This window comes from Argentina anserina, chromosome 5, assembly GCF_933775445.1.
Source record: "Argentina anserina chromosome 5, drPotAnse1.1, whole genome shotgun sequence".
In the NCBI taxonomy this organism is placed as follows: Eukaryota; Viridiplantae; Streptophyta; class Magnoliopsida; order Rosales; family Rosaceae; genus Argentina; species Argentina anserina.
The window spans coordinates 12,940,409-12,963,001 of record NC_065876.1 but is presented as its reverse complement, the minus strand read 5'-3'; the positions used below and the strand labels follow the sequence as shown (position 1 = coordinate 12,963,001).

Here is a 22,593-nt window from a genome sequence, read left to right as displayed (position 1 = left end):
GGCAAGGCCCTAGAAGTTAGATATATAGTTCTTTTATAAACAATAATAATACTATTACTAATTAATTTATCAAACCAATTACACATATAATATACATTGTACTTCAATTCAATTGGGATGGTGATTTTCTTAATTAATATGGCACACACGTCTTGGATTCAAAACTCAAGCTTCCCTTTTTTTGTTTAACCAACATTTATATTTGTTATTCAGTTATTTGTAATCCCTAACCCCTAATTTCTGCATTCAACCAACGCAAATATAAGCATTGCCTCAATTCCTTCAAACCCAGATTATTCAACCCACCCACAATCTTTTTTCCCTAACTTCTGCCTCAATTCCCTCAAACCTAGATTCCCAAAATCCTTATTTGCATCCTCAATTCCCTTATGAAAGTTTGATAGATGATTGTGCTACTAAAAATGTAAGAAGATCCATCTTAATAAAATAATATTGTAATGGTTGTTATATTATCTCTTGGTAAGGTTTACTAATAGTTACATTCTTGAAATTTGGTGGAAATTGTCGAGAAGTTCACAAGCGAATTGATGGAAAATACATTTAGGTTTTTGTTATATTTTTCCTGTGATTTTGATGATAATTGATTGAATGCTAAGAATTATCCACTTTATATGTGATGTTTGAGGTGTTCATTGATGCTATATGAGTTGATTTGATAACAATTATATACTTTTTTAAGTTATTTCTATATAAGCCTTATTTTAAGTTTCGAACTAGGCCCTTGTATATACTCAGGACCGTCTCTATAGCTGAAGTATAAGTTCAACATGATGATAGTGGGAAAATCTGGCAGTAATTATTCGCAACTATAACTTACCACGTTTAAGGAAATCTCGAAAACCTGCAAAGTAGATTAGTGCCCGTAACAGATTCAAGAAATCAGCATTCTAGAATCGGAAGATTTAATTCGAGGTCATCAACCAGTAGCACATATTAAAACTAGTTCAAATTTTCAATTTAATTTTTTGTTTCGGTTAAATGATGAATCTTGAAGCAACCTTAGACAGCGCTTATATGTGTAAGATATCTTTGATTTTGAGAATTTTAATTTATGGAGCATTTAGCAAGCATGAATAAAGTTTCGTATTAATCATGAAAACACAGTTCAACACGTACAGTTTCCAAAAGATACTCACAAGAGATGGTTGTAAATGGTGAATAGCAGTTGTCGTAGCACCCCCACTGGCTATTTGAAAATGAACAGAAAGCATCACTTGCCTCGCATTGCTTTTCACAGATATATTTCCCTATGTAGACACATGAAATTTAATAAAGTAAATTATCTTCATTAAATGATTAAATCAACCAAGAGCCCAATAAAATTACACACGTGGTCCAAAAGTCAACAAAATTAGTGCGGATCCAAATAAAACTTGTGTCAGTACATAAACAGATGATCGTAGCTACGTGATTCCGACTTAAATCGAAAATTGAATGTCATTGACGATTCGAAATGGTAATCAGACATTTGATTAAATTAATAAATTTCTTAACGGTTATAATTAAGTCAACTATTTTCTATTTAATTTAGTTATGAGAATAACTAATTTTAAATTAATCAGAAAATACATATTGATTTAATTATACAATTAAAGAAATTTATTATTTTTAGTGTCATTAAAATATTCTATAAAATAGAAACCTTGACACTATAAATACCCCATTCAACATGAACAGAAGAGACTTGAGAAGAAGAGAGAAAATCGCTTGAGCGAAATCACTCTCGAGAAATCTCGAAGTCTCCCAAGTCCACGAAGAATTATCAAGCTGTCAAATCGATCGTTCTTCACCAAATCCAAATCCAAACTCAAGTCCACGAAGAATCATCAAGCTGCCAAATCGATCGTTCTTCATCAAATCCAAATCCAAACTCAAGTCCACGAAGAATCATCAAGCTGCCAAATCGATCGTTCTTCATCAAATCCAAATCCAAACTCAAGTCCACGAAGAATCATCAAGCTGTCAAATCGATCGTTCTTCATCAAATCCAAATTCAAATCAAACTCAAATTCTCAAGATCAAGTGCACGTCACCTTTGGGCCAAGTTACATACGGAGATAGAATCAGAGGAGTTCACAAAGATTGTAACCCTGCGCTTGATATTCAATAAATCACACTCTGTCTGCATTCTTGTTTGTTTTCAGATTCTCGTTCTACAAATTGGCACGCCCAGTGGGACATTTTTAGCCTCTCATCTCATTCTCCGAAGAAATCTTTCGTTTGTGCGATGGCTTCCAAGAACAACCAAGCCGTTCCATCAAAGAAATTGAAGTCCACAACCGCGAGGTTAAGCGGAGAGGCCGAGCCAGTCAAGAAGTCCAAACAAACATCCTCCAAATCAAAGAGTGAACTGATTGCCCTTATCACCCGTAGCGTGGCTAGAGCTCAACCCACGCCATTTATGGCACTTGCTAGTAAGCCTCGTCAACCAGTCATCACCTTGGAGAGCTTGGGAGCAATAAAGCATGCCTCTCAAAGTGGGAATAAGCAAGTGTCAAAGGAGAAGGAGCCAAATGAGCAATCTCTTCTACCCGTTCATGGTGATAGCCCTATCATGGAAGACATTTTCTCTGATGACGAATCAAGCACGGCGTCATACCATGGAAGTCGATAACTTTCATTCTATGACACATTAATCTCTTTTGACAATGCGCAGGTCTTGGTGACGGGGGCATCCACAATCGAGGAGCAACTCTCCAATCTGTTGGAGATGGTTGGAAAGCTCACCCGAACGGTTGAAGAAAAGGATGTGCAAATCGCTGAGCTCTATAGCAAGTTGGAAGATCACAATGATGAGAACTCCACCAAAGGGTCACCTGGCAGGAGCAAAGTAAATGAAAAGGGAGAAACGTCCAAGAACGATGGCGACTCGCTTGGTTCCTTATCACTCCAGCAATTGCAAGACATCATCACTAACTCAATTCGGGCTCAATATGGAGGTCATTCTCGTGACTCCCTCACTTACTTCAAACCTTACACGAAGAGGATCGACAATTTAAGGATGCCACTGGGGTATCAACCACCAAATTTCCAACAATTTGAAGGTAAAGGGAACCCAAAGCAACACGTCGCCCACTTTGTGGAGACTTGCAGTAATGCCGGGATAGAAGGCGATTACCTTGTCAAGCAGTTTGTTTGCTCGTTCAATGGAAATGCCTTCGAGTGGTATACAGACTTAGAGCCGTAGTATGTTGATAGTTGGGACCAAGTAGAGCGCGAGTTCCTTAATCGATTCTACAGTACAAGGCGGACGATGAGCATGATGAAGCTAACTAACACGAAGCAACGGAAGGATGAACCCGCGATCGGCTACATCAATAGATGTCGCTCACTTAGCCTTGATTGCAAGGACCGACTGTCAGAGATGTCATCCGTTGAAATGTGCATCCAAGGCATGCACTCTGATTTGCTATACATCCTGCAAGGAATCAAGCCTCGTTCTTTCGAAAAGTTGGCTACTCGACCCCACTACATGGAGCTAAGCTTGGCAAGTCATAAGGGAAAGAATGAGTCCCTGGTTGACCAACGAAACGACAAAGTCTTCGGAAGCAGATTTGATAAAGTTGTGAAGAAGTCTTCCAATGAATCAATGGTCATCAATATTGCACCGGTTAAGATCTCTACGCGGGATAAGAAAGAGTTCAATAAGGTGGAACCTCCTCGAACCTACGATAAGAGTAAATGCACGTTGAAGGAGATGGAGTGAAAGACATACCCGTTCTCAGACTCTGATATGGCAGGCATGTTAGAAGATCTGCTCGAAAATAAGATAATAGATCTTCCGGAGTGCAAGCATCTAGAAGAAATGCATCGAGTCAACGATTCGAAGTACAGCAAATATCATCGCCTCGTTAGTCACCATATAGAGAAGTGCTTTGTTCTCAAGGATTTGATAATGAATTTCGCCAAGCAAGGGAGGATTGAGCTGGACGTTGACGACGTTGCTGAAGTCAATTGCACTATCGTAACATTCGAGTCGTTTGAGCCAGTTCCACTCCATTTTCACCCAATAAAAGCACCGTCCCATTTCACAAAGGAGCACGAACATAAGAAGACTAAAGAAGTTAAAGAATGTCCTGCTTCCACGCCTATCCTCCAAGTTGCCCCTAATGCCGATGATGAAGGATGGATATTGGTCACCCGGAGAAGAACTCGCAAAGGTATGATGTCAAACTCACCGGTTGCCCGTCTAAGTCATAAGAAATCACCTCCACGACGGGAGGAGAACGAACGAGGACTTGTTGAAACGAAAGTCGTTCCATATTTGTGGAAGCCTCTTCGCCGAAATTTGTCAATAGAGCAATTGCCTACAAAACAACCAAATGTCACTTCAATGGCCACAAGTTGTGAAGTCAGCTCCAAAGAAGATGAAAACCCTGAAGCAAGAGAAATAAGTGTAAGTCAAGTGTTAAAGAAAAATGAGGTGTTGAAATAATTGGAGAGTCTACCTTTCCAACTTAGCTTATTTGACTTGATGCAATTGCCAAAATCAACGAGATACGCACTTGTGGAGTTGCTCATTCACGTAGGAAAACACTCCACAAGCATGAAGGAATGTGGCGCGTGTGACGCATATTGTGATACCAGTTACTTCACAAATGATGACCTCCAATTAGGCTCTAAGCCACATAATCGGCCTATTTTTGTGACAGGGTACATGCGAGAGCGGAAGTTGAATCGGATGCTCATAGACGGAGGGTCAGCAGTAAATATCATGCCCAAGTCAACTATGTCTCAACTCGGCATCAACATTGATGTGTTATCAAGGAGTCGTCTCATGATCCAAGGTTTCAACCAAGAAGGACAAAGAGCGATAGGGATGATCAGACTAGACATGGACATCGGAGAGCTAAAATCAAACACCTTGTTCCATGTCATCGATGCGAAGACCTCGTACAACTTGTTGTTGGGACTACCATGGGTACATGAAAATGGCATCGTGCTATCCACTTTACACCAATGCTTCAAGTTCTATCGCAGAGGTGTGAAAACCGTGGTACGAGATACCAAACCTTTCACAGAAGCCGAATCATACTTTGTGGATTCTAAATTTTACACAGATGAGGAGTCAATGAAAGAAGTCATTCCGATCGGAGTACCCTCCACAGGGAAAGCCGCTAAAGTTAGGGAGAATGATGCCAAATCAAAAGACATTAAGTTTCATGGTGAAGTGTTGCAAAAAGTCTCATCTGAAGTGACAACATCGTCTGTAGAAAGAAAAGCCAACCATGTCTTTCCGGTTCATCGCTATGTTCCGAAGTCTAGACGAAGGGAGGGGGAATCTTCATTTGTGGGGAGAAAGTCATAAGAGTGCCCGCGAAAATTAGAAGAGGATGATGTGAAATTGTTGAAGGAGGAGTCAACATTGCCATTAATAAAGGTGAGTAACCGAAATCCCACAAAGCAGCCATTAAAGGGGTTTGTCAAACCAATTCAAGGTAAGACGGAACATGGATTGCTGCCCAAGAAAAGAACAAGTGAAGGGTTCGATCCTAACGCATACAAGCTGTTAGAAAAGGCCGGATACGACTTTGGTTCATCAAGCAAAAATGACGACCAGGCTGCAGCAAAGATGGCGCATGAGCTCGATGAGTCACAAAAGAAGTTAAGAGAGCAAGGGGCAATAGTTGAATCTTCTAAAGCTGGTCTCAGTTTCACTTCAAGCAAGCCAATCGGAATTTCAGGAAGGAGGATGGCGGAGTGAGCCAATGTGCAACATATCAGTGTCGAGGTAGTTGAAGAGAAGAGTCAAGTGGTTCAGTCAACCCCTCGCATTTTGTCGTTCGATTGCATTCGTCCAAGTTCCCGAAGAGCAACATCTGAACGTATTAAATGATCAATCACAAGGGTGTCGGTTTTTAACCCTGTGAACATGACATCAAGTAGAGGTTCAGTCTTCAATCGCATCGATAGTATAACCACTCGGACTTCCGCATTCAAAAGGATGTTAAGTTCAGACAAAGATAAGAAAAGGTCAAACCTCATTCCGCGAAGGCCCGCATTGGAAGGGATACAAGCACCTAAGGAACGAAAGATATGCAAGAGGAAAAGGACTTGTAGTCGAACTGAGAGCAAAGAAATCCGAAGTCTTATCCCGTGACGCATGAAAAGACATTGTGTGTTGGAAGTGGATTCCACGGATCAACTCAAAGTGAAGCAATATACCATCATATTCAGTAGCCAAAAAGGAGATATCAACCTCGATAATGGCGGTGAGGATGACATTGTCCAAACCTCTTATCATGTCACGGTGGCAGAAGCAGATGCCATAGAGGAAAACGATCATGAAGATTTTGAAATTGAAGTAGACGAAGCTCCTCCAGAACTTGAAGACGAGGGCAAGCCACTATGGACGAACTTAAGGAGATTAACTTCGGAACAAAAGAAGACCCAAGACCAATTTTTGTGAGTGCGTCTTTAAGTTCCGAAGAAGAAAAAGAATATCTTGATCTGTTGCTCGAGTACAAAGATGTCTTTGCTTGGACGTACAAAGAAATGCTTGGCCTGGATCCAAAGGTAGTAGTTCATCGACTTGCTGTCAAACTGGAGGCTTGGCCAACCAAGCAAACACAAAGACACTTTCGAACAGAACTTATTCCTCAAATTGAAGCAGAAGTAGATAAGTTGATTGCCGCAGGCTTCATTAGAGAGGTTCAATATCCCAAGTGGATCGCAAACATTGTTCCTGTCAAGAAGAAGAACGGACAAATCCGTGTTTGTGTAGATTTTTGTGACTTAAATGAGGCATGGCCAAAAGATGATTTCCCTCTGCCAATCATAGAGCTCATGGTGGATGCGACAACCGGGCATGAGATTTTGTCATTCATGGACGGATCATCAGGTTACAACTAGATAAGAATGGCCTTAGAGGATGAGGAACTCACTGCGTTTCGAACTCCTAAAGGAATTTATTGTTATAAAGTCATGTAATTCAGGTTAAAAAATGCCAGTGCAATGTACCAACGCGCTATGCATAAAATTTTCGGTGACATGCTACACAAGTATGTAGAATGCTATGTTGATGATTTGGTTGTCAAACCAAAGAAAAGAAGTGATCACCTTCAAGATCTACGAAGAGTGTTCGACAGGTTACACAAATACCAGTTAAAATGAATCCTTTGAAATGTGCCTTCGGCATCAATTCTGGAAAATTTCTTGGATTTATTGTGAAGCACCGAGGCATCGAGGTACACCAATCCAAAATTAAAGCCATCCAGGAAATGCTAGAGCTAAGAAATTTGCGCAAGTTGAAAAGCCTCCAAGGACGACTTGCCTTAATCAGACGGTTCATATCGAACCTGGCGGGCCGTTGCCAACCATTCAGTTGACTCATGAAGAAAGATGTTCCATTTTTATGGGATGAAGCTTGTCGCAATGCTTTTGAGAGCATAAAGAAATACCTGGCGAATCCTCCAGTGTTGGGTACACCTATCACCGGGAAACCTCTTATCTTTTACATCGCGTCTCAAGAGAGATCACTTGGGGCCCTTCTTGTCTAAGAAAATGAAGCAAAAAAGGAGAAAGCCTTGTACTAATTAAGTTGGACCTTCACCGGACCTGAGCTGAATTATCCGTCGATAGAGAAGATGTGTCTTACACTCGTCTTCGCCGTTCAAAAGTTGAGGCATTACATGCAAGCTTACACAGTGCACTTGGTGGCGCGAGCCGATCCAGTTAAGTTCATATTATCTAAACCAGTTCTAACCAGGCGCATGGCTAAGTGGGCATTATTATTGAACCAATACGACATCGTATATGTGCCCGCTAAAGCAGTGAAAGGACCGGTATTGGCCGATTTCCTGACAGACCACCATATTCCAGCGGATTGGGAAATCTCAGATGAATTCCCGGACGAGGAAGTCTTCCTTACAGAGGTCCTCCCTACTTGGAAGATGTTTTTCAATGGCTCATCAAGGGCAGACGGAGTAGGGGCTGGTGTTATCTTTGTCTCTCCACAAAAACAGATATTGCCATATTCTTTCACTCTTGGGGAACTGTGCTCCAACAATGTCGCAGAGTACCAGACGTTGATCATGGGATTGCAAACATAGTTAGAAATTGAAATCCAAAGTCTCGAAGTGTATGGGAACTCGAAATTGGTGATTGATCAACTGCTCATTAATTACGAGGTCAAGAAGGAAGATTTGATACCTTATTTCAAACTCGCCACACAAATCTTGAAGGGCTTTGATAATGTTACACTCATACATGTGCCACGGAAAGAAAATCAAATGGCAGACGCATTGGCAAACTTGGCGGCGACCTTGGCATTGTCTGGAGACGAAATTTTGGACATCCCAATTTGCCAAAGGTGGGTCGTGACAACAAAGCATTCACTCCAGTGTGGCATTTCTCATGTAGTGTCAGTTCACACCATTGATGTTGAAGATTGGAGGCATCATTTTATTGACTATCTTGAGCACAACAAGCTTCCCGAAGATTCGAAGGAAAGGTGGAGCATCAAGCAGCGAGCACCGCGCTTCCTCTACTACAAAGAAACTTTATATCGGAGGTCATTTGATGGAGTACTCCTTCGATGCTTGGGAAAATATGAAGCGGTCAAAGCCATGGAATAGGTTCATTCTGGAGTGTGTGGAGCACATCAGTCAGGACCAAAGTTACATTTTCAAGTAAGACGACTAGGGTATTATTGAACCGCCATGATCAAGGATTGTATGGAGTATGCACAAAAATGCCGAGCTTGTCAGTTTCATGCCAACTTCATTCATCAGTCACTTGAGCCGTTGCATCCGACAATTGCTTCGCACCCGTTCGATGTCTGGGGAATGGATGCAATCAGACCCATCACTCCGAAATCATCGGCTGGTCATATGTACATTCTGGCAGCCACGGATTCCATCTCAAAGTGGACAGAGGTGATACCACTCAAAGAAATAAAAAAATAAAATGTTGTGGACTTTATTACTAGAAGAATTATACAACGCTATGGTATACCGCGATGCATCATCACGGACAACTCCAAGTACTTCTCGAATACCGCAACAGAAAAGTTGAGCAAGAAATTTCATTGCAGGCTTCACTTCTCTTCATGTACAACGCTCCGGAAAATGGTTTGGCAGAAGCATTCAATAAAATGCTTTGTAACATTCTGAATAAAACTGTGAGCAAGAAGCAGAGGGATTGGCATGAGAAATTGGGCGAAGCTCTTTGGGCTTATAGAACGACGTATCAGAAAACTACAAATGTTACACCTTATTCTCTCGTCTATGGTGTCGAAGCCGTGTTACCATTAGAGAAAGAAATCCCGTCATTAGAATCGCTTTGCAAGGTCTCACAATCGAGGAAAATGTCAAGTTGCGCCTTCAAGAGTTAGAAGCTTTGGACGAGAAGAGGCTTGATGCACAACAACACTTGGAATGCTACCAAGTTCGGATGTCACACGCCTTCAACAAAGGTGTTCGACCACGGTCATTTCAAGTTGATGATTTAGGTCTTGCTGTTCGAAGACCCATCATTATGACGCACAAGACTGGCCCCAAATTCAAGTCAAAGTGGGATGGTCCTTACGTCGTCAGAGAAGTATATACCAATGGAGCTTTCAAAATTGTGGCAGAAGACGGTTTGAAGATCGGTCCCATTAACGGCAAGTTCTTGAAAAAGTATCATGCTTGAAAAACATCAAAAATGCTTCAAGTCTGCACGAGCCTAAACTGCTCAAGACCAAAAAAAATGCTCCATGCCTGCATGAGCTTAAACTGTACAAGACACACACAAAAAAACACCATTGAACTATGTGATGACTTGATTCATTCTTTAGAATGATACGTAGGCAGCTTGAGAATAACAATCTTAAGTTCAGTCACATCAAAATAAAAAATAAGGGTTTATCCATTATATGATAAAATAAATTCTTATTTCACTGATAGTAAGTTGAATTTTAAAATCAACTTATTACAAGATGATTAAAAAAATCACATCAAAAAAAATATAATGGTTTGATTGAAAAAAAAAAGAAAAAAAAAGAGCAAATCCTGATCATTCAAGTCAACTATCACATCTAGGTCAAACCCTTGAAGCTACTCCGACGCTCTTCAAAACTGGTTCGCAGCTTCTTTGCCTCTTCAATCTTTGTTGCAATCAGTTCTGGAATATCTCGGATTTGGCACTTCTTCTTTGACTTGAAACTGCTCCGACGTTCTTCAAAAATAGCTCTTAACTTCTTTACCTCTTCAATCTCTATTGCAGTCAGTTCTAGAATCTCTCGGATTTGACACTTCTTCTTTGACTTGAAGCTGCTCCGACGTTCTTCAAAACTGGCTCATAACTTCTTTGCCTCTTCAATCTTTGTTGCAGTCAGTTCTGGGATCTCTCGGATTTGGCAGTTCTTCTGCTCTAAATCAACAAGTCTTGCATCGTGAAGAAAACTCTTGAATACCGCCATGGTGAATGTGATGCGTAAAGCCTAACACGCTTTTGTTGACTGCTGTCAAGTCTATAAAATGAAAGCAGTCAAGCGATTAGATCGTTTACATTCTTCAAACTCTTGAAAGCCGCCATGCTGAATGTGATGCTTAAAGCCTAACACGCTTTTTTTTACTGTTGTCGAGTCTATGAAATAAAAGCAGTCAAACAATTAGGTCGTTTACATTCTTCAAATCCGCCAAAAATCAACATGTTTCGAAAGCAGTCGAATGACTAAATTGATCGCGACTCTCTAATTGTTGTCAAAATCCTACAAAAAAAGTCAAAGTCAAACTTATAAAAAAGTCAAAATTAGACCTGTAAAAACGTCAAAGTCAGACTTAAAAAAAAGTCAAAAAAAAAACCCAAACTGATTGCACTGAAGCACAACCACACTGAATCATTCAATGATTCAATTATACAATTGATCCCTCTTCATCGGCTCCTCCAAAACCATAACTACCAATGCAGGGGCTTTTGAGGACCATGGCTTCTGCTGCAACTACACCTCCACCAGCATCATTCAACTTTTCACATGATTCAAGCAACTTCTCTAGCTTCCCGACTTCGTGCATTTGCCTAATCTCTTCAGCTCCACCAATGTACTTCTCCCCCACAAACACCTTAGGCAAAGAAACTCCACTGAACCCATCTCTCTCTCTCTCTCTATGAGAGAGACCACCTTAAGATAGATAGGAGCTGCATCAGCTTCAGTTAGAGATTAAGAATGCAATCCGATATTGCATCTCTTGCATTCTGCCATCCGGAGCTCTTGACGTGATCCGAGTCGTTCACTGCAACGGCCGAGTGGAAGAGATCAGCGGCTTCATCCGCGCCAGCGATATTATAAAGGCTCACCCCAAGCATGTACTCAAGAAGCCCTCTTCCTCGTCGTCCCTAAGATTGTGATTGTTCCTCCTGAAGCCGAGCTCCAGCGCGGCAAGATTTACTTTCTGATGCCAGTTTGGCAGAGAACGGCGATCCGAAGAGCGAGCAGGATAAGGAGGTCGACGGGAGCTAGAGCAAGCGGAAGAAGAAGACGCCTCCGGTTAAAGCTCCTAAAGAGAACGGTAAGCGATCGGTTGAAGTCGAGGGCAGTTCTAGGCTTCTAGCTTTAGGGGGAGTAAGGAATGTCTCCTTACTTATGGCTCAATTCATGTCTTTGAAAACACTCAGGACGATGTTGTGTTTCTTGATTGGAGAAATTGGACATTTTTTTAGGAAACCAGTCCAACTAGTGGTCTTCATCTTGAATGCACGCCTTCCTTAATTCTCAATGGCTCTTTTGATAAGGTCTCTAGTGTTTTCCATCCCTGCATAGTATCAACTTTTCAAGACACAACATCTTTAGATCATAGTCATATTCAACAAGAATGTGCTCATGAAACATCATTTGAGAAAGTGAGGTGCTATGAGCACTCAAAGGAAGTAGAGGATTGAGAAGTTGGAATAATTTCTTAGCATATTGGTTGGATGAAGAAGTCAGAGATTGGGCAGCAAAATACATTTCTCGAGAAAAGGCCGGTGTCAAACAATCTTGGTTGGAGTGATCAATATGAGAAGAGCTTATGGACATATAAGTACCTGGACTTTCCATGTATTATAGGAGTTTTGCCATGTGCCGGTGAGTGCTCAGTGCTAGCTCTTACTGTCTTTGTAAGAGTGGTAGACAAGAAGAAACTCATGCTCTTTGTTGCAAGGTGGGGGAAAATCAATGATGCTTGTGCTTTATTTGATTGAGCTCCAATATTTCTAAGGCATGGTTCAGCCAAGCACGAGCCGCATTTTTAAATTACTGGGATTGTGTTTCCTCTTGTTTGGTTTGGTTAAGAAAAACATCATGCTCTTGTTTATCTTAGAACTAGTTCTCTTATATGCTTTGATTAATAAAGGTCATCAAACTAGTTTATGACTAATCTATTCATCAAAGTTGAACATTCCGAGCACCGGCCAAGTCCGTCCATGTGAACCGTACCATTGAAACCTTGGCAAGCTCCTAATCTCAAAGTATTGCTCGCACATAGCTAGGCAACTCTACTGAATCCTTTTGATAATTGCAGATCCTGCAGACCTTCCACACTGACCCTTCATAGGTTTATCTTCCCCGTTGGTCGATACAAGAGCCCATGTATGTATGTTGTCATATGAAAATGCTCAGCAAGGTGTGCTCAAAATCACTATAAATGCCAGCACTATGAGACCTCGAACCATCAGTCAAGTATCAAATCACTGATATTGAATCACTTAGCACTAGCATTAGAGCATCCACACCCATAAATTGCATTTGCTCAAGCAAATGGTAGGGCCAGAAGCAAATTTTGCTTCAAGCAAATCGATTTCATATTTTGCTCAAGCAAATCGATTTTTTCACACACCCATTTACAATTTGCTTCAGCAATTCAATTTTGTCTTGTTGTGAAATAATTAATTTTTTTTACCAGATATATTTACAACCAATAATAATGTGCCACGTGTCATTATCGACTCGATATTATCCAAAATTTCCGATAAGATTTTCAACTAATAGATAATTGACAGGTGTCACTGCTACGTGTCATTGTCGCTAAAATAATTGGAGCAGATTTCCGATAAGATTTTCGACTAGTAGAGAATTGACACGTGTCACTGTCGGCAAAATAATTGGACCAAATTTCTGATAAGATTTTCGACCAATTTGCTATAAAAACGTCTAATATCACTCATTATAACTCATCCTTCAATCTAAACACTTAGCAACATTTCCTTGTTCATCACTCTGATGAATCCTTTCAGCTTCCACAATTTTTTCAGGTGGAGACAACGTCAACAAGAAGAGGATGACGCTATGGAGCAATCATTCGTGAATCAGGTGGTCATGGTGGAAGCACAACACGATGATGAATCAACACGACCAAGCGGTTCACGTCACGGTAAAAAACCGAATAAGCCACGTCAGAGGCTATCTAGGGGACACAATCTCATGGAAGATTACTTCATCGAACGTCCAATTTTCGACGCTCAAGACTTTCGTCGGAGGTACAGGATGAGCAGAGACCGATTCAACATTATCATGACGGACCTCTGCAACCACGACATGTCTTGGCATCAAAGAGAAGACGCCACTGGTTTGCTAAGGCTACTTCCCCAACAAAAGATGACCGGGGCTCTACGAATGCTAGCGTACGGGTCAGCCGCAGATCAGTGTACTGAAATTACAAGGATGGGGGAATCGACTATCCTGGAATGTATGAAGGAGTTTTGCAGCCAAGTGGTTCATCTCTATGGTTCAAGATACCTCCGCAGTCCAACACCGGCAGACCTCACGCGACTACTAGCTAAAGCCGAACGCCGAAGTTTTCCAGGTATGATTGGAAGCATCGACTGCATGCATTGGGAGTGGAAGAACTGCCCAACCGCCTATCAAGGGGCATACTCGGGCCGAAAGGGTCGCCCAACGGTTATCCTAGAGGCAGTGGCCTCGTATGATACGTGGATATGGCACAGTGTTTTGGCTGTCCTGGAGCTAAAAATGACATTAATGTGCTTCACCTATCGAATGTGTTCTCAGAGATCCTTGCCGGAAGAGGCCCAACTGTCGTCTACGAAGTCCACGGACAGAGGTACACCACAGCTTATTATCTGGCTGACGGAATATATCCAAGGTACTCTACATTTGTCAAAACAATTTCCAATCCCCAGACGCCGCAAGATAAGCTCTTCGCAAAGAAACAAGAGGCATACCGGAAAGATGTGGAAAGGGCATTTGGCATCTTGCAATCTCGATGGGCAATTATACGTCATAGTTCTACATTGCACCACAAATCGGTAATGACTACCATCATGTTAGCTTGCATTATATTGCATAACATGATTGTTGGGGAAGAGTATGTGGATGATGAGGATGATGATGAGGAAGAAGCATAAGACTTGTAAAACCCATCGAGGGCTTTCCGGGTTTATGATGGGCCGGTGAATGCACAAGGGAATTGAGTTCTTTTTGAGCCAATCAGTAGAGATGGAGCTAATATACAACGGTTTCACGGCCGTGTTGCCGATCTCAAATCCGCTTACATCCATCGAGAGCTTCAGAAAGACTTGGTGAAACACATTTGGAGAGTGGAAACCGGTGAAATACTTTAAATATGTTTTATTGTGTGTTTTCATGATGTTTGTGTTTAATCATTAAGCTTGTGTTTAATTTCAGTATGTGTTTTAATTTAATGTGTATTTAAATTTCAACTTAATAAATAAATTGCATTTTATTTCTCGAAAAATTTAAATTACATAAAATGACGAGCCAAGCCCAGATTTATTCTTAGTACAATACTATAACTACTATGGAAAAAGCACGTGATTTGGGTGATAACAATCCGAATATGTTTCATCGGTAGGTTGATCTTGACTAGCTTCTCCTTCATTAAGGATTGCTAGTTTCCTCTTGGTAAAATACCTTTTCGAGATTGGGGTCATAGCCTCCAAATCCATTGTCATGATCCTTGTGTCATTCTCTTGTTTCTTCAATCGTAACTCTTCTTCCGCTATTGCTTCTTTCCGCTTTTGAATGTCTATGTACTCCGCATAATAATTAAGCTCACTTTCATTATGGGTTAGCCTCTTGGTATGCCATGATGCTTGGTCACTTGCAATGGTATGCAAAACCTCCACCCGTTGCTCAATAGGAGTCTTACCCTGTTTCTTTTGGCGCCTAGCTTCCTTTGCCGCCTTGGTTCCCATTGGTCTAGGTGGACTCGATGGAGCTGCCGTGTTGCTTTGAGGTGTCTCATTCAATTGGTCGTCATCCAAATTGATGGTTGGAGATGATTCAGTTGCGGAAGGAGTACCGTGGTAACTACTTGCATATGGAGATGGAGTAGTAGGTAGCACCGCAACGAAAGATGGATGATCTTTAACCACTTCCCAACATTCAAAGTGTGTAAACTTTTTCTTCTTGGCATTATAGTAACATGATTAAGCTTGTCGTTCCTGATGTAAAAAACTTATATTAGGTACTTATTTAATTACATAATTTAAATAAATTAGATAAAACAAATAATGTAACAAATTAGATATATTAAAACAAATAATGTAAACAATGCTACATATTTAAACAAATTAAATAAAACAAATAATGTAAACAATGCTACATATTTAAACAAATTAAATAAAACAAATAATGTAAAAAAAATTAGATATATTAAAATAATTAAATATGTAAACAATGCTACATATTTAAACAAATTAGATATAAATTACATAATTTAATTCATATAATCAAATAAAAATTATAATATATGATAAAACAATGTACTTACTTCGTCCATTAGCGAAGTGTCGCTAGCTATACGTTGTCGTGATGCCGCCAAACATTCGCCCCATTTTTGCAAGAGTAGCTTGAATTTGTTGTATTGAGAAGAGAGCGCGATTCGGGTCCTCGGCTCCTTCGGAGGTTTCTCACCCGGTGCTAGCACCCAATTTTGCATATAATCGCCATGAATTATCTCCCACAATTTGTCCCTCTTTTTTTTGTTACCGTTATATTCATCAATGCTATGACGGACAAAAGAAATGCACATTTGTAAATCTTCGGAAGGAAGCCAATGGGTGCCCATTGTTTTGGAAAAAAAATGCTAAACGAAATGAGAGAGGAGATGGAGGAAGATGTGAAATATGTTGTGCACAAATTAGTGTGAGTTCATAACAAATTGAAGTAGTATTTATAGGCAATTTTTTGAGAGAATTTTGAAATTTTGGGGATTTTTTACAATTTTTTGGGTTTATTTCCGTTAAGATCAAATAGTAGCCGTTGCCAATTAATTCTGGCCGTTGGATCGAAATTTCTGATTCAAAATAGAAGGCCCAGATCAATTGGACCGTTGACCAATCAGTGAGACACGTGTCAGCCATTCATTGGCTCGCTATTTTTTTTAATGGCGCGTGCAACGCACGCGCCTAACATAAAAAAAATTTGCCCGTGCCTGACGTCACCCACGGGTGGTGGGCTCCGCCAGGCGAACGAGCAAACGCCGGAGCAAATTTTTCTCGAGCGATCGGACGAGCACCGCGGCTGGGTTGACTGGGCGAGCAGCTCGCCTCCTCCTGCTCGTCGGTGCGAGCCTCCCCTTCTCCTGCTCGAGCTTCTCCGGCTGGTCCCTCCTCCTGCTCGAGCACGCCGGCACATTTGATCGCCGGTGCGGATGCTCTTATGGCAGACCAGTACCCAAAAGAGATCAAAGAGAACCATGCAGCAGCGAAGGTGGAAGAAGAGCCTGCTACTGGCTATGGGATGTTTGATTTCTTGAAAAAGGAAAATGAGAAGCCCCAACCTGAAGAACAGAAGCACACCTTTGCTGAAAAACTCCACCATCATGATGGTAGTGACTCTAGCTCGTGTAGCAGTGATGAAAAAAAATAAAAACAAAAAAAAATAAAACAAATGAGAAAAAATGGTCTGATGCTTTCAGTGGTGGATGGAAAGATTTTCAAAATTAAATTCACCTGATTAAAATATATGATGAAAATATTACTTCAAAATTTGCGGAGCCTCGGAAGCTAGCTCCACAAATTTTCCAAATTAAAGTACATACTTCAAGCTGCGCTTTCGACACGTGACGACGACATGTCTGCAGCATGACTTGAAGTGGGGGCATTTGTAGACACATGAAATTTAATGAAGTAAATCATCTTCATTAAATGATTAAATCGACCAAGAGCCCGACAAAATTGCCCAGTGGCCCAAAAGTCAACAAAATTGGTGCGGATCCAAATAAAACTCGTGTCAGCACATAAATAGATGATCGTAATCAAAGCTACGTGATTCCGACTTAAATCGAAAATTGAATGTTATTGACGATTCGAAATGGTAATCGGACATTTGATTAAATTAATAAATTTCTTAACGGTTATAATTAAGTTAATTATTTTCTGTTTAATTTAGTTATGAGAATAACTAATTTTAAATTAATCAGAAAATACATATTGATTTAATTATACAATTAAAGAAATTTATTATTTTTAGTGTCATTAAAATATTCTATAAAATAGAAACCTTGACATTATAAATACCTCCTTCAACATGAAGAGAAGAGACTTGAGAAGAAGAGAGAAAATCGCTTGAGCAAGATCACTCTCGAGAAATCTCGAAGTTTCCCAAGTCCACGAAGAATTATCAAGCTTCCAAATCGATCGTTATTCACCAAATCCAAATCGAAACTCAAGTCCACGAAGAATCATCAAGTTGCCAAATCAATCGTTTTTCACCAAATCCAAATCCAAATCCAAACTCAAGTCCACGAAGAATCATCAAGCTGCCAAATTGATCGTTCTTCATCAAATCCAAACTCAAGTCCACAAAGAATCACAAATCGATCGTTCTTCATCAAACTCAAATTCACAAGATCAAGTGCACGTCACTCTTGGGCCAAGTTACATACGGAGATAGAATCAGAGGAGTTAACAAAGATTGTAACCCCGCGCTTGATATTCAATAAATCACACTTTATTTGTACACGTGTCTACATTCTTTTTTGTTTTCAAATTCTCGTTCTACACCCCATGAAAGATCAAAACCCCCCTTCAACTGATGAGGAGTGGGAAAATATGAGCCGCGCCCCCAAGGTTGTTGTAGCATTGCAAGACTGGCCGTGACCATATTACAAGACGGTGGAAGATCCAACCATAATATAAGAATATGAAGTTGTAGATAATGAGCTACTGCAATTGACTTTTGCATAGTCCCGGGACTTAAATGGCAGCAAGCAATCCAAGAAGGCTACAAAATCGTAAGCCCCGATTGGCTGGTATATATCCGTATGACTAAAGTTATCACCTGTTAAGAGGTAGACTGGTCTGAAGGGGCAAGAATCCCTTAGTAGTCCAGGATCAACAACTTGGATTGTACTGTTGTCGTAGTTGATCTCCCTGACATAGCATGTGCCATTTTAAAGCTTCATAGTGGTGCGATTATGCTCATCACATGTAAGTTCAGCTGGGGAGCTGAGACAATTCTTATCAGAACCATTGATTTTCAGGCGAAAAGGGTAGCTAATGTCATGGAGATCACCACAAGAAGCAGGCCGGCAAATTTCTTCCTTGGCTTCATGAGAAATTACAAAGCAGATAGCTATGAGACAAGTACATAACAAGACTTCTCTCAGCATCATGACCATGAGTATCTGAGACCATAGACTCTTCAATGTGAACTACTTCCACACTGTTCTATCAATTTCTTATCTTATCAACAAAAAGATGAGGATTAGGATTAGGATGACCATAAATTGATTTGGTAAGGAAGATGTGCAGACCCTTCCAGGCATTTTCCAAGAAAGTACAGAACGAAACTATGTGTTGACCCAACACCCCAAGTCAACAGACCAATGAATTACAAAGTCACAAGCAACAAGTAAACTTGAAGTTTAAAGTTAGAACAGTCGACAGATAAAGATGGGAATTCTGCGGCTTCTGCTACCTTTGTTTTTCTGCTTCATTGTTCTTGTACCAAGCAGAGCAGCTGATCATGACTGTCCTGTTTCAAAATGTAGTCCTTATGGTCCGCTTATCAAGTTTCCATTCCGTTTTAAGCATCAACCCCTTCACTGTGGCAATCCAGAGTTTGAGGTATCCTGCAGCAGCTTCAGCAATATGACCATGATTCAGCTCTCATCATCCTCAGGACTCTTCACCATCCAAACAATTGATTACGAAAACAAATACTTCAAGGTCTACAATGCAGATGGCTGCCTTCCAAGACGACTTTTAAACTTTACCATCTCCAGCAGCTCACTCTTTCAACTAGCACGTTATTTTGGGATCAACTATTGCGTCTTTTCCGGGAGTTATTCTCCCAACTTAACATTACTGAATTGTTCTACAGAAGAAAGCTTTGGCACAGGGAGTTTCAACAAGAACTATGTTCCCATCACATGTCTTAGTCGACCAGGGTATCAGGTTGTGGCTTCTCTACCCTCAACCACTACACTTGACTTGCCTGTATCAACTTGTCGTAGTTTGATCGGACTAATTTATCTTCCACTACAAAGAGTGGATGGCAATCTGGACAACTGTGAACCGGATAGTGTATTAACTCTGAAATGGGACTTTGGCGATTTCCCAGGATGTCAAAAATGTAAAGCAGGAAGGTGCCAGTTCAATTATAGCAAAAACCAAATGGAGTGTCATTTCAGCCCTCCTCCTCCACCTCCACCTCCACCACCACCTGGTATGTAATTTACCTTCGACATGTCACTTTCAGTAGAACAACAAAGCTTTTGTTTTAACATTAGCATTGGCAATATATAATAAGCTTTGCATCAGTGTATGACTCTTAACATAGCTTCTATTCTACTATTAATGTAATCAACATCATGATTCCCTTCAACCGGTATAAACACCAAATGCAACTAAAAAGGTAGCAACATTGACAATGTTAATAAATCTAAAACAGGAGCAGAAACACCACAGCATTCTCTTTCATTTCAATCCTGAGTTCTTGTTAATTTTCTCCTCATCAGGTGTATCTAACTCAATTAGGCCGGGGTATATCATAGGACCGATCATAGCTTGTTTTCTACTCATCTCAGTAGCATCGGTAGCAGTTTTCTTCCATGTCACACAATCAAATAGGAGAGGGGAAAAGGAGAATCAAATGAAAATTGAAAGGTTCCTAAATGATCACAAGTCTCGTGTACCCACCAGATACTCTTATTCTAGTATAAAGAAGATGACAAAAGGCTTCAAGAAAAATTTAGGTGAAGGAGGTTTTGGAAGTGTTTTCTTGGGAAAGCTACCAAACGGTGATCAAGTCGCTGTAAAGGTCCTGAATGGTTCCAAAGGAAATGGAGACGATTTTGTTAACGAAGTGGGAACCATTGGTAGAATTCACCATGTTAATGTGGTTCGCTTACTTGGGTTCTCCGCTGAAGGATGCAAGCATGCTCTAATTTATGAGTTCATGCCAAACAAGTCCTTAGAGAAGTTCATCACATCTAGGGAATCTAATAATAATGACACTACACTTGACTGGAAGAAACTACAGCACATTATCATTGGTATAGGAAAGGGGATTGAATACCTTCACCAAGGGTGTGATCAGAGGATCCTCCACTTTGATATTAAGCCTCGGAATATCTTGTTAGACCATGACTTCAATCCAAAGATCTCTGATTTTGGTCTTGCAAAGCTCTGTTCCAAGGAAGAAAGTATCATATCAATGACTGCTGCTAGAGGCACAGCCGGCTACATTGCACCTGAAGTGTTCCTTAGGAACTTCAAAAACGTGTCCTACAAATCAGATGTATATAGTTTTGGAATGCTGGTGCTTGAAATGATAGGAGCTAGAAAGGAGCCTGCTTTTGCATCTATTAACAGTGAGGTGTATTTTCCTGAATGGGCTTATAAGCGTCTAATTGAGGGAGGAACATTGGATTTGAAGCTAGATACTGATGAAGATGCTCATATTGCAAAGAAACTGGTGATTGTAGCACTGTGGTGCATCCAGTGGTACCCTGTGAATCGTCCATCCATGAAATCTGTTGTTAGAATGCTATACGGAGATTCTGAAAGCTTGATCATGCCACCAAATCCGTTCACCTTCACAAGCACTCAGACAAGTTAGTCTCATTATTGAGCAAGAAATAAAAGTAATATACTTCTGCTGAGGTCTGCAACTAAAAGGTCGACTATGGTGGTGCTATGAGTTGATACTCATTGTCATTATTGTAGATGTTTTCTTTGATGTGCATATCATGAGATTCACTCCTGTACGCTGACAATGTTGTAGCCTATATAGGTGCTAGACTCGTATCTAAATGAAAATTTTCAGACAATGTTCAAAGTAAACACTTTCGGGGAGATATCTTAACAACTTCGCAACTTCGCAAGTTCGCATGTATCTGTTTTCTTATCCATCTTTTCCATATATCTCCATGTTATCTGCATTCTTTATACTAGTTAAAAGCTAACAGCAGAAAATTAAAACATTATCAAAAAAATCCTCATATCCTTGTAAACTTGACCTGTTCACTAAAAATTAAATTAATTCTGAATTTGGCTGCCTGTCGAAAAGTGAAGGAATAGAAGTAATTCTACATGTTTCTGAGTTAAATAAACTGAAAATTCAACTAGCAGCCACAGATAAATTTATTTGAAAAACTCAAAAAAGCAAGCACCAATGAACGTTTACTTATTCATTTAGAGGAATCATAAGTCAAAATAGTTTCTCGGCTGATGCATGATCATTAGGGTCAATTATTGTGGGATATCTAACATCTATTTTTACATGACTACTTGTTGCTGCCATGACCTGTTTGAGATTTCGGTCCTATTATTCTGTAGCAAACAAACAAGAAACTGTCTTTCAAACATAATTTACATTCACCTAAAGCATATATAGAGAGATATAGTAGTCTGGTATACTTGAGTATATAAGTTTCAACATAAATAAAATGTAAATACTTGATAATGAAAGAATACAAATTACTAAGGGACCATCTAGGACTACAGTAAGTATGTGAAAACTACTATACCTTTGGGAATATTTGAGTTAAAGTCAGAATGGAAAACAAATGAGTCTAAAATGACTCCAATTATGGTTGTTAAAGTGATTCGTATTTTCATATATATATATATATATATATATATATATATATATATATTTATATATGGTTTTTCGTACATTCTATCAAATGTGTCCTGGTCTACTTGACTATTTTTAGCCTTGTTGTGCCCTTGATTATGGTTGTTAACCTGATTTATACATCAGATTAAATTGTAATTGCATCACTTGATGTGCCCAAATGTCATCAGTTATAAAATCTAGACTGGAAAAAAGATCTAGTACACGGCTTCAAGAAATGATAAAAGATATCGAGTAGTACCACAAACAACCTTCTGGGCTTCCCTTCGATCGTTGTTTCTTCCTTCCTTCGGTGTCTTTACCACTTTACTAGACTTATTTAATACCCCAGAAAGCGATGAAGCTAAGTGACTTCGTGCATCTGATAAATCCTAAAATCATTTTACAGTGAGTTCTCCTCCGATCAGGTTGGGCTTTTTATGTTTAGCTGAGGCTGAAGAGTCATAAACGGCTGCATCTTAAAGTATTTGTTTTGATTTGTACATTCCCCGAGTATTTTCTCTTGCTAATTCTTTGAACTATAGTAAAATCTCTATAAATTA

General features: G+C 40.0%; 1 protein-coding gene and 1 long non-coding RNA gene across 2 annotated transcripts; one reads left to right on the top strand and one right to left on the bottom strand.

The window, feature by feature from the left end:
• Positions 1-836: 836 nt before the first annotated feature.
• Positions 837-18,607, bottom strand: LOC126795002 (uncharacterized). Its single transcript, XR_007672215.1, has 3 exons — positions 17,971-18,607; positions 1,158-1,268; positions 837-862 (listed from the first exon to the last, which is right to left on the bottom strand). It is a non-coding gene; the product is annotated as an uncharacterized LOC126795002 (long non-coding RNA).
• A 210-nt stretch (positions 18,608-18,817) lies between these two features.
• Positions 18,818-21,260, top strand: LOC126794885 (rust resistance kinase Lr10-like). Its single transcript, XM_050521679.1, has 2 exons — positions 18,818-19,636; positions 19,929-21,260. Exons 1-2 carry the CDS (start codon positions 18,862-18,864, stop codon positions 21,029-21,031), a joined length of 1,878 nt encoding a protein of 625 aa, XP_050377636.1. The 5' UTR covers positions 18,818-18,861; the 3' UTR covers positions 21,032-21,260.
• The last annotated feature ends 1,333 nt before the right edge of the window (positions 21,261-22,593 follow it).

Coding starts and splice junctions, on each gene's coding strand:
- LOC126794885 (XM_050521679.1), top strand. CDS start 18,862: ATGGGAATTCTGCGGCTTCTGCTACCTTTGTTTTTCTGCTTCATTGTT. Junction 19,637..19,928: donor TCCACCTCCACCACCACCTG/GTATGTAATTTA, acceptor TCTCCTCATCAG/GTGTATCTAACTCAATTAGG.